This window comes from Odontesthes bonariensis, chromosome 4 (genome assembly GCF_027942865.1).
Source record: "Odontesthes bonariensis isolate fOdoBon6 chromosome 4, fOdoBon6.hap1, whole genome shotgun sequence".
Lineage (NCBI taxonomy): Eukaryota > Metazoa > Chordata > Actinopteri > Atheriniformes > Atherinopsidae > Odontesthes > Odontesthes bonariensis.
The window spans coordinates 682,463-700,857 of record NC_134509.1 but is presented as its reverse complement, the minus strand read 5'-3'; the positions used below and the strand labels follow the sequence as shown (position 1 = coordinate 700,857).

The 18,395-nt window shown below is 48.4% G+C and overlaps 1 protein-coding gene across 1 annotated transcript in view; it reads right to left on the bottom strand.

Moving 5' to 3' along the window:
* Positions 1-16,323, bottom strand: part of LOC142378170 (calpain-1 catalytic subunit-like) — a 61,061-nt gene extending 44,738 nt beyond the window's left edge. The window contains exons 1-14 of the mRNA XM_075462404.1: positions 16,274-16,323; positions 14,677-14,940; positions 14,465-14,534; positions 10,525-10,643; positions 10,049-10,182; positions 9,720-9,888; positions 9,532-9,615; positions 6,796-6,881; positions 2,832-2,906; positions 2,589-2,749; positions 1,710-1,879; positions 1,612-1,623; positions 1,305-1,516; positions 418-457 (exon numbers count right to left, since the gene is read on the bottom strand). Coding sequence (XP_075318519.1) covers positions 418-457; positions 1,305-1,516; positions 1,612-1,623; positions 1,710-1,879; positions 2,589-2,749; positions 2,832-2,906; positions 6,796-6,881; positions 9,532-9,615; positions 9,720-9,888; positions 10,049-10,182; positions 10,525-10,643; positions 14,465-14,534; positions 14,677-14,916 — 1,572 coding nt within the window. The 5' untranslated portion in view covers positions 14,917-14,940; positions 16,274-16,323. The remainder of the gene's footprint in view (positions 1-417; positions 458-1,304; positions 1,517-1,611; positions 1,624-1,709; positions 1,880-2,588; positions 2,750-2,831; positions 2,907-6,795; positions 6,882-9,531; positions 9,616-9,719; positions 9,889-10,048; positions 10,183-10,524; positions 10,644-14,464; positions 14,535-14,676; positions 14,941-16,273) is intronic.
* Positions 16,324-18,395: the final 2,072 nt, after the last annotated feature.

The window sequence follows — 18,395 nt, the reverse complement described above, 5'->3', positions numbered from 1 at the left end:
TGTGGGTTCTAACATCTGTGAGAACATCTGTGGGCTCTAACATCTGTGAGAACATCTGTGGGTTCTAACATCTGTGAGAACATCTGTGGGTTCTAACATCTGTGAGAACATCTGTGGGCTCTAACATCTGTGAGAACATCTGTGGGTTCTAACATCTGTGAGAACATCTGTGGGCTCTAACATCTGTGACAACATCTGTGGGCTCTAACATCTGTGAGAACATCTGTGGGTTCTAACATCTGTGAGAACATCTGTGGGTTCTAATATCTGTGGGTTCTAACATCTGTGGGCTCTAACATCTGTGGGTTCTAACATCTGTGGGCTCTAACATCTGTGGGTTCTAACATCTGTGGGTTCTAACATCTGTGGGTTCTAACATCTGTGAGAACATCTGTGGTAAACAGGAGGTTTACGTACCTCTGGGTCGATGTTGGCCACCATGTTGTCGTCCAGGTCCCTGCAGAGATTCAGAGGTCATTCAGAGCTCGCTCAGAGGTCGCTCAGAGGTCGCTCAGAGGTCGCTCAAAGGTCGCTCAGAGGTCGCTCAGAGGTCGCTCAGAGGTCATTCAGAGGTCGCTCAGAGGTCGCTCAGAGGTCGCTCAGAGGTCGCTCAGAGGTCACTCAAAGGTCGCTCAGAGGTCGCTCAGAGGTCATTCAGAGGTCGCTCAGAGGTCGCTCAGAGGTCGCTCAGAGGTCGCTCAGAGGTCGCTCAGAGGTCGCTCAAAGGTCGCTCAGAGGTCGCTCAGAGGTCGCTCAAAGGTCGCTCAGAGGTCGCTCAGAGGTCGCTCAAAGGTCGCTTAGAGGTCACTCAGAGGTCACTCAGAGGTCACTCAGCGGTCACTCAGCGGTCGCTTTGAGGTCACTCAGAGGTCGCTCAGAGGTCGCTTTGAGGTCACTCAGAGGTCGCTCAGAGGTCGCTTTGAGGTCACTCAGAGGTCGCTCAGAGGTCACTCAGAGCTCGCTCAGAGGTCGCTCAGAGCTCGCTCAGAGGTCGCTCAGAGGTCACTCAGAGGTCGCTCAGAGGTCGCTCAGAGGTCACTCAGAGGTCGCTCAGAGGTCGCTCAGAGGTCGCTCAGCGGTCGCTTTGAGGTCACTCAGAGGTCACTCAGAGCTCATTCAGAGGTCGCTCAGAGGTCGCTCAGAGGTCGCTCAGAGGTCGCTCAGAGGTCGCTCAGCGGTCGCTTTGAGGTCACTCAGAGGTCACTCAGAGCTCATTCAGAGGTCACTCAGAGCTCATTCAGAGGTCACTCAGAGGTCGCTCAGAGGTCGCTCTGACACAGTAAAAACAGTAAAAGCAGACTCACTGCGTCTCTGACTGCTTCTCGGTGAACATCCTCAGGATGAAGTCGGCCTCCTTGGACGGCTCGTAGGTGGACGGCACGATCAGGTACTCACCCGGCGGGAGGCGGAGCCTGGCGCTCACCTCTCGCAGGTTGATGAAGGTGTCGGAGCGAGCGCAGGAGGAGTGGCGCAGGAAGAAGTCCTTCTTCATGTGGACGCTGGGGGAGCCGCGGTACTGCCGGGCAGACGGCGTTTAGCGTTTAGCTTTTAGCGTTTAGCGTTTAGCGTACAGGTGTGACGGGAAAGGAAGCAGTTTGACGGGGAACTCACCTCCTCAGGTATCTGCCAACGAGACGAGGAAAAGGCGTTAGACAGAAAGATGGCGAGCAGCAGGCTCATGCAACACGTGTTACGATATGACCTCTGACCTCGTAGATGGCGAAGCCGATGGTGTGCATGTCCTGGCCCTGGCGGCGGTGGCGGCGGCGGTCCTTCTGCATCAGAGCCACCAGGAAGCTGCAGGCGGCCTCGTCGTCCTCGGGGTCGTCGTCCTCCTCCAGCAGAGAGATCTTATACTGAGGGTTGATCCAGAAGGTGTCTGCACAGAGGCATCATGGGACATGTAGTCATTATAACACACAGCTCCAAACGGCTAAACATAACCTGCTGACCCCTGAAGGAGACGCCAAATCTACCAGTTTGTTTATTTATTTATTTATTTGAACATTTTTGCCTTGAACAGGAAAGAACTCAGCCTCAGATCAGAGTTTGAGTTTAACCCTAACCCATCTCTGTATTTGAACCTGTTGGCTGATTCTCAGCTTCTCAGCACAAAGTGATGGAGGATAAGTTTGACTTTAAAGCCAAATCAGGACATGGATCAAAAAAGAAAAATGGCAGTAACTCAGTAATTGATTAGAATTTTAAGCAGAAAGGATAAAAAAGATTTACATTTTTAGCTTTTAAAGTTGCAGTGAAATAAAGATGGACCGACCATCTGTGGGCTCACGCCCTCTCAGCAGGTTCGGGCTCGGTACCTTCAGAGGATACACCAACTGCAGAAACAAGGCTCCATTTTCCTCTAAACCAGATCAGCATCATCACGTCATTACTCATAAAGCTGACACGGATGAGGTCAGAGGTCAAACTCTCAGGTCTTCTAAACAAACGGGATCTGAAGGATCAGTTTGAGTTCTTTATGATTTAAGTAAAAACGAGTCAGCTGACCCGTTGAGCTGAGGAGGATCAGAGTGACTCAGAAGCTGTTAGAACTGGTTTATGTAAAACCTGCCCCCCTCCGTGCTCACTGGGGTGGTTCCTGCAGCCGCCGGCGGTGCTTCCTCTTCTCCAGCCGCCCTCGAACGTGGCGGTGGTCCAGAAGCCGGTGGAGTCCTTACTCAGAGCGTCTGGTGTCAGATTGCAGATCTCCAGCCGCGAGAACTGACGCAGGAACTCCTGGAAAGACATCCTGACGGACAGACAGACGGAGACACGTCTCACTGACCTCTGCGGTCACAGAACTCTGAGCTATCCTCCCAGCACCAACCTACCAGAACTCCCCGTCCTCCATCTTACACAGCATGTCGTCCTTCTCTGCTGAGTCCACGTGGTTCCACTCCGAGGAGCTGAAGCAAGGACATTCAGATTAGAATGCTGCTGCTCTGCTGCTGCTCTGCTGCTGCTGCTGCTGCTCTCCTGCTGCTGCTCTGCTGCTGCTGCTGCTGCTCTCCTGCTGCTGCTGCTCTGCTGCTGCTGCTCTGCTGCTCTGCTCTGCTCTGCTGCTGCTCTGCTGCTGCTGCTGCTGCTCTCCTGCTGCTGCTCTGCTGCTGCTGCTGCTGCTCTGCTGCTGCTGCTGCTCTCCTGCTGCTGCTCTGCTGCTGCTGCTGCTGCTGCTGCTGCTGCTGCTCTGCTGCTGCTGCTCTGCTGCTCTGCTGCTCTGCTCTGCTCTGCTCTGCTCTGCTCTGCTGCTCTCCTGCTGCTGCTGCTCTGCTGCTGCTGCTGCTGCTGCTGCTGCTGCTGCTCTGCTGCTGCTGCTCTGCTGCTCTGCTCTGCTCTGCTCTGCTCTGCTCTGCTCTGCTCTGCTCTGCTCTGCTCTGCTGCTCTGCTGCTCTGCTCTGCTGCTCTGCTCTGCTCTGCTCTGCTCTGCTCTGCTGCTCTCCTGCTGCTGCTCTCCTGCTGCTGCTGCTCTGCTGCTGCTGCTGCTCTCCTGCTGCTGCTCTGCTGCTCTCCTGCTGCTGCTCTCCTGCTGCTGCTGCTCTGCTGCTGCTGCTGCTCTCCTGCTGCTGCTCTGCTGCTGCTGCTGCTGCTGCTCTCCTGCTGCTGCTCTGCTCTGCTGCTGCTGCTGCTCTGCTGCTGCTGCTGCTGCTGCTGCTCTCCTGCTGCTGCTGCTCTCCTGCTGCTGCTGCTGCTGCTCTGCTGCTGCTCTCCTGCTCCTGCTGCTGCTGCTGCTGCTCTCCTGCTGCTGCTGCTCTGCTCTGCTCTGCTCTGCTCTGCTCTGCTCTGCTCTGCTGCTGCTGCTGCTCTCCTGCTGCTGCTGCTCTCCTGCTGCTGCTGCTCTCCTGCTGCTGCTGCTCTGCTGCTGCTGCTGCTCTCCTGCTGCTGCTCTGCTGCTGCTGCTCTGCTGCTGCTGCTGCTGCTGCTGCTGCTGCTCTGCTGCTGCTCTGCTGCTGCTGCTCTGCTGCTGCTGCTGTTGCTCTCCTGCTGCTGCTGCTGCTGCTGCTGCTGCTCTCCTGCTGCTGCTGCTGCTGCTGCTGCTGCTGCTCTGCTGCTGCTCTGCTGCTGCTGCTGCTGCTGCTGCTCTGCTGCTGCTCTCCTGCTGCTGCTGCTGCTCTCCTGCTGCTGCTGCTGCTGCTGCTGCTCTCCTGCTGCTGCTGCTGCTCTGCTGCTGCTCTCCTGCTCCTGCTGCTGGTGCTGCTGCTGCTGGTGCTGCTGCTGCTGCTGCTGCTCTGCTGCTGCTGCTGCTGCTGCTGCTGCTCTCCTGCTGCTGCTGCTGCTCTGCTGCTGCTGCTGCTCTGCTGCTGCTGCTCTGCTGCTGCTGCTGCTGCTGCTCTGCTGCTCTGCTGCTGCTCTGCTGCTGCTGCTCTCCTGCTGCTGCTCTGCTGCTGCTGCTCTGCTGCTGCTGCTCTGCTGCTGCTGCTCTGCTGCTGCTCTGCTGCTGCTGCTCTGCTGCTGCTCTCCTGCTGCTGCTGCTGCTGCTGCTGCTGCTCTCCTGCTGCTGCTGCTCTCCTGCTGCTGCTGCTCTCCTGCTGCTCTGCTGCTGCTCTGCTGCTGCTGCTCTGCTGCTGCTGCTCTCCTGCTGCTCTGCTGCTGCTCTGCTGCTGCTGCTCTCCTGCTGCTGCTCTGCTGCTGCTGCTGCTGCTGCTCTGCTGCTGCTGCTCTGCTGCTGCTCTGCTGCTGCTGCTCTGCTGCTGCTGCTCTGCTGCTGCTCTGCTGCTGCTGCTCTGCTGCTGCTCTCCTGCTGCTGCTCTGCTGCTGCTCTCCTGCTGCTGCTGCTGCTCTGCTGCTGCTGCTCTGCTGCTGCTCTGCTGCTGCTGCTCTGCTGCTGCTGCTCTGCTGCTGCTCTGCTGCTGCTGCTCTGCTGCTGCTCTCCTGCTGCTGCTGCTGCTGCTGCTGCTGCTGCTCTCCTGCTGCTGCTGCTCTCCTGCTGCTGCTCTGCTGCTGCTGCTGCTCTGCTGCTGCTGCTGCTGCTGCTCTGCTGCTGCTCTGCTGCTGCTGCTGCTGCTGCTCTGCTGCTGCTGCTCTGCTGCTGCTGCTGCTGCTGCTGCTGCTGCTGCTGCTCTGCTGCTGCTGCTGCTCTGCTGCTGCGCTGCTGCTGCTGCTCTGCTGCTGCTCTGCTGCTGCTGCTGCTGCTGCTCTGCTGCTGCTCTGCTGCTGCTCTGCTGCTGCTGCTCTGCTGCTGCTGCTCTGCTGCTGCTGCTCTGCTGCTGCTTCTGCTCTCCTGCTGCTGCTGCTCTCCTGCTGCTGCTGCTGCTGCTCTGCTGCTGCTCTGCTGCTGCTGCTGCTGCTCTGCTGCTGCTCTCCTGCTGCTGCTGCTGCGCTGCTGCTGCTCTCCTGCTGCTGCTCTGCTGCTGCTGCTCTGCTGCTGCTCTGCTGCTGCTGCTCTGCTGCTGCTGCTGCTGCTGCTCTGCTGCTGCTCTGCTGCTGCTGCTGCTGCTGCTGCTGCTGCTGATCTCCTGCTGCTGCTGTTGCTCTCCTGCTGCTGCTGCTGCTGCTGCTGCTCTCCTGCTGCTGCTGCTGCTGCTGCTGCTGCTCTGCTGCTGCTCTGCTGCTGCTGCTGCTGCTCTGCTGCTGCTCTCCTGCTGCTGCTGCTGCTGCTGCTGCTGCTGCTCTCCTGCTGCTGCTCTCCTGCTGCTGCTGCTGCTGCTCTGCTGCTGCTCTCCTGCTGCTGCTGCTCTGCTGCTGCTGCTGCTGCTGCTCTGCTGCTGCTGCTGCTGCTGTTGCTCTCCTGCTGCTGCTGCTGCTGCTCTCCTGCTGCTGCTGCTGCTGCTGCTGCTGCTCTGCTGCTGCTCTGCTGCTGCTGCTGCTGCTCTCCTGCTGCTGCTGCTCTGCTGCTACTGCTCTCATGCTGCTGCTCTCCTGCTGCTGCTCTCCTGCTGCTGCTCTGCTGCTGCTGCTGCTGCTGCTGCTGCTCTGCTGCTGCTGCTCTCCTGCTGCTGCTCTGCTGCTGCTGCTGCTGCTGCTGCTGCTGCTGCTCTGCTGCTGCTCTGCTGCTGCTCTCCTGCTGCTGCTGCTGCTGCTGCTCTCCTGCTGCTGCTGCTGCTCTGCTGCTGCTGCTGCTGCTGCTGCTCTGCTGCTGCTGCTGCTGCTGCTGCTCTGCTGCTGCTGCTGCTGCTGCTGCTGCTCTGCTGCTGCTGCTGCTGCTGCTGCTGCTCTGCTGCTGCTGCTGCTGCTGCTCTGCTGCTGCTGCTGCTCTCCTGCTGCTGCTGCTGCTGCTGCTGCTGCTGCTGCTCTGCTGCTGCTGCTGCTCTCCTGCTGCTGCTGCTGCTCTGCTGCTGCTGCTGCTCTGCTGCTGCTGCTGCTGCTGCTGCTCTGCTGCTGCTGCTCTGCTGCTGCTGCTGCTGCTCTGCTGCTGCTGCTGCTGCTGCTGCTGCTGCTGCTCTGCTGCTGCTCTGCTGCTGCTCTCCTGCTGCTGCTGCTCTCCTGCTGCTGCTGCTGCTGCTGCTCTGCTGCTGCTCTGCTGCTGCTGCTGCTGCTGCTCTGCTGCTGCTCTCCTGCTGCTGCTCTGCTGCTGCTGCTGCTCTGCTGCTGCTGCTGCTGCTCTGCTGCTGCTGCTGCTCTCCTGCTGCTGCTCTGCTGCTGCTGCTCTGCTGCTGCTGCTGCTGCTCTCCTGCTGCTGCTGCTGCTGCTGCTGCTGCTCTGCTGCTGCTCTCCTGCTGCTGCTGCTGCTGCTGCTGCTGCTGCTCTCCTGCTGCTGCTGCTCTGCTGCTGCTGCTGCTGCTCTGCTGCTGCTGCTGCTGCTGCTGCTGCTGCTCTGCTGCTCTGCTGCTGCTGCTGCTGCCCCCAGGCTGCACTCACCTGTCGCTCCAGGCTCCGGTCCACTCCACCTGGCCCCAGGGGTTCCTGATCCGGATCAGACGCTCCTGCCGGCCGCGATACTCCACCTGCAGGAGAACATCCAAACATGAGCTCATAGAGAGGAGAAAACATACATTATTAACCTGAGAGAGCAAGATTTATGTATGTCACATGTATGTCACATCGTCACATGTATGTCAAATGTATGTCACATGTATGTCACATCGTCACATGTATGTCACATGTATGTCGCATCCTCACATGTATGTCAAATGTATGTCACATCCTCACATGTATGTCACATCGTCACATGTATGTCAAATGTATGTCACATCCTCACATGTATGTCAAATGTATGTCACATGTATGTCACATGTATGTCGCATCCTCACATGTATGTCAAATGTATGTCACATGTATGTCAAATGTATGTCACATCCTCACATGTATGTCACATCCTCACATGTATGTCAAATGTATGTCACATCCTCACATGTATGTCACATCCTCACATGTATGTCAAATGTATGTCACATGTATGTCAAATGTATGTCACATCCTCACATGTATGTCACATCCTCACATGTATGTCAAATGTATGTCACATCGTCACATGTATGTCACATCGTTAAATGTATGTCACATGTATGTCTCATCACATGTATGTCAAATGTATGTCACATCGTCACATGTATGTCACATCGTTAAATGTATGTCACATGTATGTCACATGTATGTCACATGTATGTCACATCCTCACATGTATGTCAAATGTATGTCACATCCTCACATGTATGTCAAATGTATGTCGCATGTATGTCACATGTATGTCTCATCACATGTATGTCACATGTATGTCACATGTATGTCACATGTATGTCACATGTATGTCAAATGTATGTCACATCGTCACATATATGTCACATGTATGTCTCATCACATGTATGTCACATGTATGTCACATGTATGTCACATGTATGTCAAATGTATGTCACATCGTCACATATATGTCACATGTATGTCACATCCTCACATGTATGTCACATGTATGTCACATCCTCACATGTATGTCACATGTATGTAACATGAATGTCACTTGTATGTCTCATCACATGTATGTCACATGTATGTCACATCATCACATGTATGTCACATGTATGTCACATCATCACATGTATGTCACATCATCACATGTATGTCACATGTATGTCTTATCATCACATGTATGTCACATCTATGTCACATGTATGTCACATGTATGTCTCATCATCACATGTATGTCACATGTATGTCACATGTATGTCACGTGTATGTCACATCGTCACATGTATGTCTCGTCACATGTATGTCTCGTCACATGTATGTCACATGTATGTCTCATGTATGTCACATGTATGTCACATCTATGTCACATGTATGTCTCATCATCACATGTATGTCACATGTATGTCACGTGTATGTCACATCGTCACATGTATGTCTCGTCACATGTATGTCTCGTCACATGTATGTCTCGTCACATGTATGTCTCGTCACATGTATGTCTCGTCACATGTATGTCTCATCATCACATGTATGTCACATGTATGTCTCATGTATGTCACATGTATGTCACATCGTCACATGTATGTCTCGTCACATGTATGTCACGTGTATGTCACATCGTCACATGTATGTCTCGTCACATGTATGTCTCGTCACATGTATGTCACATGTATGTCTCATGTATGTCACATGTATGTCTCATGTATGTCACATGTATGTCACATCGTCACATGTATGTCACGTGTATGTCACATCGTCACATGTATGTCTCGTCACATGTATGTCTCGTCACATGTATGTCACATGTATGTCTCATGTATGTCACATGTATGTCACATCTATGTCACATGTATGTCTCATCATCACATGTATGTCACATGTATGTCTCATGTATGTCACATGTATGTCACATCGTCACATGTATGTCACATGTCACATGTATGTCACATGTATGTCACATGTCACATGTATGTCACATGTATGTCTCATCATCACATGTATGTCTCGTCACATGTATGTCTCGTCACATGTATGTCACATGTATGTCTCATGTATGTCACATGTATGTCTCATGTATGTCACATGTATGTCACATCGTCACATGTATGTCACGTGTATGTCACATCGTCACATGTATGTCTCGTCACATGTATGTCTCGTCACATGTATGTCACATGTATGTCTCATGTATGTCACATGTATGTCACATCTATGTCACATGTATGTCTCATCATCACATGTATGTCACATGTATGTCACATGTATGTCTCATGTATGTCACATGTATGTCACATCGTCACATGTATGTCACATGTCACATGTATGTCACATGTATGTCACATGTCACATGTATGTCACATGTATGTCTCATCATCACATGTATGTCCCATGTATGTCACATGTATGTCTCATCATCACATGTATGTCCCATGTATGTCACATGTATGTCTCATCATCACATGTATGTCCCATGTATGTCACATGTATGTCACATGTATGTCACATGTATGTCTCATGTATGTCACATGTATGTCACATGTCACATGTATGTCACATGTATGTCACATGTCACATGTATGTCACATGTATGTCTCATCATCACATGTATGTCCCATGTATGTTACATGTATGTCAGATGTATGATTCTCAAATGTTCATCACCTCAGCAGGTAATCAGAGCTCCAAACTCACCTGTCTGAGCGCCGTCACAGAGTAGGCGTGGCCTTTCACCAGCTTCTTGAAGGTGACTGCTTCCATGTCAAAGGCGCTGGTGATCTGAGGACGGAGCATAAAGTTTCATGATTAAAGTTCTTTGGGAGCTGCAGGAGCTTTGTGCCCTGATGTGAACTGAAACTGTTCCCATGAACTCAGGGACTGACGTCTATGGAGCATCCCAGCAGAGATCCCCTCTGCAGAGCCTTGCCGATGATACGGTGAAGATCTCTCGGAGCTTTCTTCAGCTCGTACATCTCCGACACGCCACCCGTGAAGTCCTCAAAACCCTCCGTAGTGCTGCCACCAGACAGCGCCTCATATGACCCGTTCAACCTCAGAACACACAGAGTCACAGCGAGCACATCAACAAGGTGAGAAAAGATGTTAGAACAAGAAGTGGAACCAAGGTGCTCCTACAGGACGAAACAAACATTACATTTATTTAAAGGGTTCCTCTCCCCCCCCCCGTCAGGTGTAGGTGGGCGTGTCTTACTTGGCGTAGGCCTTCTCCAGCAGGGCGCTCCAGAACTCGCGCCCCTCGGCCGAGTGGACGAACAGCAGCTCTCCATCTTTGGCCGGCAGCCGGTCGTCGATCACCACGTCCACCCACTCCCCGAACTGCCAGAACTGGGGAGGGAGGGGGGAGGGATACCAGAAGCTCTGATCCATTCTGAACCAAAGGTCCTCCATTTAAACAGGATTGTGGGCGTGGCCTCTGGTCAGCCCCCCCCCCCTATTTAAAAAGGATTGTGGGCGTGGCCTCTGGTCAGCCCCCCCTCTATTTAAACAGGATTGTGGGCGTGGCCTCTGGTCAGCCCCCCCCCTATTTAAACAGGATTGTGGGCGTGGCCTCTGGTCAGCCCCCCCCCCTATTTAAACAGGATTGTGGGCGTGGCCTCTGGTCAGCCCCCCCCCCCCCCCTATTTAAACAGGATTGTGGGCGTGGCCTCTGGTCAGGTGACCTCTCACCTGGAAGTGAAAGATGCCGGCGTACTCGTGGCTGAAGTTCTGGCCGTGAGGAACCACACGATGCAGCAGCTGTTCGTTCAGAGTCAGAGAGCCGATGGCAGCCAGCAGCCAGCAGTCCCCTGGAAAACATCTGGAGTTAGGGCAGGTGTTACCTGTTCACCTGTTCATATAAAAGCTATAAAATCGGCTCTTTTTTTAATGAACTCTGGCCCACGGCTTCATGTTCAGCTGACAGCTCGTCGGCCATCTTTAAACCTGCTGTGATTGGACGACTCGCCGGGCATCAACCCAGCGGTGCTTCGCCTCCACCTGCCGGCCACATGCTGTGATGTCACGTGGTTACAGTCGGTCTGTGGATCACGTGACTTCCAGCCTGCTAATGTGTCGTTATCTCGGGGTAAACAGCATCCTGTCGGCTCTGACCTCCGATCAGAGGAAGATGAGCTCATGTTACAGGAAATGTTTGTTCAGCAGCTGACCCATCACCCTGAGGGTCTGTGGGGACGCGTTAACGCTACGCTAAAAGCTAAACGCTAAAAGCTAAAAGCAGCAACGGTTGCTAATGGAGCGTCTGCCCAACCGTCGCCGTTCACCAATCCATTAAGTGATTGATGGTTAAAGTGCTGCCTTCAGAGGCTTCTGATGGGAGCTGAAACTTCAGGGAGGGAACTTCTATTAGCTTCATTTACTGCAAGCTACGGGAAATACATAAAACAGTGAATGCTTTCAGTCAGACAGCTGATAGAGGAAGTTTAGGAACTGCATTAGGCTGGTTTAAGTCATATTTATCTGATAGATTTCAGTTTGTTCTTGTAAATGAAGAATCTTCCTCACACACCAGAGTAAGTCATGGAGTTCCTCAGGGTTCTGTGCTTGGACCGATTCTTTTCACTTTATACATGCTTCCATTAGGTAACATTATTAGACAGCATGGCATAAAGTTCCGTCGCTATGCTGATGATACTCAGCTGTACTTATCTATAAAACCAGATGAACCCAATAGGTTGGTCAGACTACAAGCATGTCTTACAGACATAAAGATCACATAGCAGCGAGGCAGTCGTGCAGTCTGTAGAATTAGACGCCCCGCCCACCCTGATGGTTCTGGTTCTGATGCCCACCCTGATGGTTCTGGTTCTGATGCCCACCCTGATGGTTCTGATGCCCACCCTGATGGTTCTGGTTCTGATGCCCACCCTGATGGTTCTGGTTCTGATGCCCAACCTGATGGTTCTGGTTCTGATCCCCATCCTGATGGTTCTGGTTCTGATGCCCACCCTGATGGTTCTGGTTCTGATGCCCACCCTGATGGTTCTGGTTCTGATGCCCACCCTGATGGTCCTGGTTCTGATGCCCACCCTGATGGTTCTGGTTCTGATGCCCACCCTTTCTGGTTCTGGTTCTGATGCCCAACCTGATGGTTCTGGTTCTGATCCCCATCCTGATGGTTCTGGTTCTGATGCCCACCCTGATGGTTCTGGTTCTGATGCCCACCCTGATGGTTCTGGTTCTGATGCCCACCCTGATGGTTCTGATACCCACCCTGATGGTTCTGATCCCCACCCTGATGGTTCTGGTTCTGATGCCCACCCTGATGGTTCTGGTTCTGATGCCCACCCTGATGGTTCTGATACCCACCCTGATGGTTCTGGTTCTGATGCCCACCCTGATGGTTCTGGTTCTGATGCCCACCCTGATGGTTCTGATGCCCATCCTGATGGTTCTGGTTCTGATGCCCACCCTGATGGTTCTGATGCCCACCCTGATGGTTCTGGTTCTGATGCCCACCCTGATGGTTCTGGTTCTGATGCCCACCCTGATGGTTCTGGTTCTGATCCCCACCCTGATGGTTCTGGTTCTGATGCCCACCCTGATGGTCCTGGTTCTGATCCCCACCCTGATGGTTCTGATCCCCACCCTGATGGTTCTGGTTCTGATCCCCATCCTGATGGTTCTGGTTCTGATGCCCATCCTGATGGTTCTGATCCCCACCCTGATGGTTCTGGTTCTGATGCCCACCCTGATGGTTCTGGTTCTGATGTTGATGCAGCCGTCCTACCTTTCATCTATTGTTCTTCTTTCTTTCTTTTTTGTTTTAAATGTAAATCATGCTTTTTATTCTGTATCTATAAAGCCTTAAATCCTTATTAAATCAGACATTTCATCAGATTGTTCTGTTCACTTTGTGTGAAAGCAGCCGGTTTAAACGAGCTGGAAGTTCAGTCCTAACTTGTTACTGAGGATTATAAGGAAGGAACTATTTTAAATCAAATAAGAAATGTTTTATTGATGGAAACAGAACTCAAATGATGTTTTCCTCATCTTTATTGATCTGACAGATGTTTGAAGTTTAACTCGTTTAACTCATAATTTGTGGTATAAATGAACTAATTATTGGTTAAACTGAAAATAAACTGAAAATAAACTGAAAATAAACTGAAAATAAACTGAATTAATCTTCTTATTTGTTTATTTCTGACCCTGCAGCTTCGTCTCTCACCGAGATAATCAAACACAAACTGAAGGATTACTACCTATCAATAATTAATAATGGCTCACTACTGATGGTTATTGATCATAACTGATGATTATTGATCATTACTGATGGTTATTGACCATTACTGATGGTTATTGATCATAACTGATGGTTATTGATCATAACTGATGGTTATTGATCATTACTGATGGTTATTGATCATAACTGATGGTTATTGATCATTACTGATGGTTATTGATCATAACTGATGGTTATTGATCATAACTTATTGGGCCACTCAGACTGAGTGTCTCTGAGCTGTGATGTCAGCAGCGTCCAGTAGGTGGAGCCAAAGCTGTTGAAACTCAACCAGCAGTTCTCTGATGCTACAGAAACAACATGTCTGATAAAATGAGCCGTTTTTGTTCTGGTTGGACTTTGATGGGACTCAGAATATTAGTTCACATTAACAGCTTCCAGACCTCTCAGGCTGTGCTCTGGGATCCGGCTGATAACCCACCAGCTGATCCATGTGGTTCAGCCAATGACCCGTTTAATGCTCCCTGACACTCTGACGTTGCTAGCTCAGCAGAACACCAGCTCTGTTCTGCTTACTGATTTCTCTCTGATGGACCACACTTCCCCTGGTCTCTGTGAAGCCGATCGTTAGTCTGCGTTCTGTCATGTTTATGTTTCTGATCTCGACCAGAACTCCTGAGTGGATCAAGGTTTCTCATCATGTCTGAACTTCGCTGCATCAGGATCTAAACCTTCTGAGTTCCAAGGTTTCATCGCTTCAAACAGCTGAACAGCATCATTACCCATCAGCCACTGCAGCGGATTTTACTGCTGAATTAAAAAGCAAACAAAGCTGAAGAGTTTCTGAGTGTCTTATTGGTAATTAATGTCATCATTACTGAACCTCAACGACAAATGTTAGCATTAGCTGCCATTAGCAGTTACTATCTGATAGATTCCAGTTTGTTCTTGTAAATGAAGAATCTTCCTCACACACCAGAGTAAGTCATGGAGTTCCTCAGGGTTCTGTGCTTGGACCGATTCTTTTCACTTTATACATGCTTCCATTAGGTAACATTATTAGACAGCATGGCATAAAGTTCCATTGCTATGCTGATGATACTCAGCTGTACTTATCTATAAAACCAGATGAACCCAATAGGTTGGTCAGACTACAAGCATGTCTTAAAGACATAAAGACCTGGATGACTCAGAACTGTCTGCTGCTAAATTCAGACAAACTGAAGTCGTTATCTTTGGACCTGAAACTGTCCGGTTCTGTAGTTCCTCTGGGTGGTGTTTCCTCAGCTTCTGGTCCTACACTGAGGAACCTCTGAGTTATTTCTGACCAGGATCTGTCCTCTGACCCACATATAAAACAGGTTTCATCTCACAGTTCTCACAGCAGAGAACTTTAAATGATCAGGACCCAGCTGACAGACTCACCCAGCGCTCCCTGGCAGATGTCCGTCCTCGTGGCTCCGCCCACGATGAACTGAGGGTCTGCGACCAGCTCCTGGAACAGAAATCTGTCAGATTACAGAACCAGGAAGCAGCTCCTGGCACAGCCGGCCTGGTTGATCATTTTCCTTATTTCTATTGATCACTGATCGGTTACTGTAACGATCCGGACCTGAAGCCCGAGTTCTGGTTCTCACCGTCGGTCTCTTCCACTCCACCCCTTTGGTTTTAGCCGTGAGCGGTCCGAGCTCCTTGAAGCCCAGCGAGGCCGGTTCTGCGGGGAACATCGGGTCCTGGAACAGAGAACCGTTCTGCCAACACTCCTCCTTCAGGGCCTGGAAGTCCTGGTTCAGGTACTGCACGGCCCGCTGGACCGAGCCCAGACCTCCGGCATGGTCCCGGTCCCTCTGGACCCGACCCGACACGCCGCCAGACATCCTGACCCGGAACCTGCTGAAGAGCTGTGGGAGTGACACATCAGGGGGTCAGAACAACAGGCCCAGTTTATACGGAAACAAACTGTAAACAAACAAACTGTTTACATGTAAACAAACCGTAAACAAACATAAACAAACAAACTGTTTACATGTAAACAAACTGTTTACATGTAAACAAACTGTAAACAAGGATAAACAAACAAACTGTTTACATGTAAACAAACTGTAAACAAGGATAAACAAACAAACTGTTTACATGTAAACAAACAAACTGTTTACATGCAAACAAACTGTTTACATGTAAACAAACTGTAAACAAACAAACAGTTTACATGTAAACAAACTGTAAACAAACATAAACAAACAAACTGTTTACATGTAAACAAACTGTAAACAAACAAACTGTTTACATGTAAACAAACTGTAAACAAACATAAACAAACAAACTGTTTACATGTAAACAAACTGTAAACAAACAAACTGTTTACATGTAAACAAACAAACTGAACCCTGAAACATGTAAACGGTTTGTTTGTTTACATGTAAACAAACTGTAAACAAACAAACTGTTTACATGTAAACAAACTGTAAACAAACAAACTGTTTACATGTAAACAAACTGTAAACAAACAAACAGTTTACATGTAAACAAACAAACTGAACCCTGAAACATGTAAACGGTTTGTTTGTTTAAATGTAAACAAACATGTAAACAAACAAACTGTTTACACGTAAACAAGCATAAACAAACATTTTACACAGAAACAAACTGGAACCAAACTGTAAACAAAAGGTAAAGAACTGTAAGGAAACTGTAAACAAACAAACTGTTTACATGTAATCTAACTGTAAAAAAAGATAAACAGTTTACAAAAGGTAAAAAACTGTAAACAATGATAAACAAACAGTTTACATGTAAACAAGGTGCTCACGAAGCAGAAATAACGTCAGAAACACAAATAAGTGACATTCCTACATTCTGCTGCTGTTTATAAACATTAAAATATCTTTATGCTCCGTTTTTATCGGAACATTTTAAACAAACAAACAGAACTTCCTGTTTGAAGTTAATCAGCTGTAAATAAAAAGTTCAGATCTTTTAAAAATGTTTTCCTCTGCGGAGCTGCTGACTCATCACTCTGAATGAACTCCTGAATCTTTATTGATCTGATCAGACAAACAGAGCAAAGCTCCACACCAGACTTCATTCAGATTTCAGTGGAAATAAGAAAAGCTTCTCCCAGCTGTCCGCTTTATTTAAGCCTTTATTTCACTTTCAGGGAAACTTTTCTGTCTGATTTCCTTCCAGACAAATAAAACCAGTTTCAGACCCCCCCCCCCCCCCCCTCAGACTCACCGCGCTGAGCTGCTCTGATTGGTTAATGACAGCAGTGATGTAATGAGAGTTTCTGCGGAATCAAAGGGAAAACAGTAAAATCAGCTGATCCGGAACCACAGACAGCACTTCGGCCGGTTCGGACCGGTTCGGCTCCACAGGTTCTGGTCCAAACAGCTCGCGCACTCACCTGTCGGGGCTCCGGGATGAGCAGGTTCGGGTTTGGAGGTTCCGGATGCTGCTGAGGAGGTTTTTGCTGCAGCAACGAGCCCCGCCCTGTGGGCGGAGCGTATCTACGTCACATGGGGGCGGGGGGGGGGTCCAAACAGGAAGTCAGATGCTTTTATTAGATCATTATCAGACCTGCTGATGGGCCCGTTTGGTCCGTTTAAATCAGTTTATTAGGTCAGAACATTTCAAAGATTAAAGATTTTACAAGAAGCATCAAAAACAAACTCAGAATAAACACAAAAAGAAATAAAAATGAGGAAGAGACTAAATACATCGATGAAATTTTATTTTATTTGGTTTTTATTTTGTGTTTTTTGTGTTTCTTCTCTTTATTTTGTGGTTAATTAATTAATTTTTATTTCATTTGGTTCTTTTCTTTTATTTTGTGTTTTTTCTCTTTAATTTAGATTTTTTTCTTTTATTTTGTTTTATTTGGATTTTTTCTCTTTTATTTTGTGTTTTATTTAGAATTTTTCTCTTTTATTTTGTGTTTTATTTGAATTTTTTCTCTTTTATTTTGTGTTTTATTTAGATTTTTCACTTTTATTTTGTTGTTTTTCTGTTTTCTTTGGTTTTTCACTGGTCCAGAGAAACAGTTTCTAATCAGATATGCTGAAGTTTTTCCTAAATAATTTGGAACATTTAAGGCTTGTTGTGATTACATCACATCCAGGATACTCAAGTAAACACTTCCTGTTTGTAGCTGATGTTCAGTTCTGAGCTTTGTTGTATCTTTGAATTGTTGCTCATATCAACAGCCAGAAATCAAAATTACAGATATTTCAAACTGGATTATTTCACAAAGTTCAAGTCATGCACAAAAAAGCTGATGTTGAAAATAATTCTTCATCAATGTGATTTACTTGCTTATTAGTTTTCATTTGATGAAATACAGCAGGAACCTGTCAGTAAGGATGTTGTTTATTGTACAGATTGTGAAGTAAGTTTGAGCTAAGCTAGGCTAACTATTTCACTCCGCTTCCATCATTTATGCTAAGCTAGGCTAACAGTTTCTCTCTGTTCACTCTTTGAGCGAAGTTGGACTAACAGTTTTCCTCTTATTTCAGTCTTTATGCTAAGCTAACAGTTTTCTTCTTAGTTCAGTCTTTATGCTAAGCTAACAGTTTTCCTCTTATTTCAGTCTTTATGCTAAGCTAACAGTTTTCCTCTTATTTCAGTCTTTATGCTAAGCTAACAGTTTTCTTCTTAGTTCAGTCTTTATGCTAAGCTAACAGTTTTCCTCTTATTTCAGTCTTTATGCTAAGCTAACAGTTTTCCTCTTACTTCAGTCTTTATGCTAAGCTAACAGTTTTCCTCTTATTTCAGTCTTTATGCTAAGCTAACAGTTTTCTTCTTAGTTCAGTCTTTATGCTAAGCTAACAGTTTTCCTCTTATTTCAGTCTTTATGCTAAGCTAACAGTTTTCCTCTTATTTCAGTCTTTATGCTAAGCTAACAGTTTTCCTCTTATTTCAGTCTTTATGCTAAGCTAAACTAACAGTTTTCCTCTTACTTCAGTCTTTATGCTAAGCTAACAGTTTTCCTCTTATTTCAGTCTTTATGCTAAGCTAACAGTTTTCCTCTTACTTCAGTCTTTATGCTAAGCTAACAGTTTTCCTCTTATTTCAGTCTTTATGCTAAGCTAACAGTTTTCCTCTTATTTCAGTCTTTATGCTAAGCTAAACTAACAGTTTTCCTTTTATTTCCATCTTTATGCTAAGCTAAGCTAAGAGTTTTCCTTTTATTTCTGTCTTTATGCTAAGCTAGACTAACAGTTTTCTTCTTAGTTCAGTCTTTATGCTAAGCTAACAGTTTTCCTCTTATTTCAGTCTTTATGCTAAGCTAAGCTAACAGTTTCCCACACAGAAAAATCATCTGGTCTTTTAAACATAATTCACACACAGGGACGAGAGG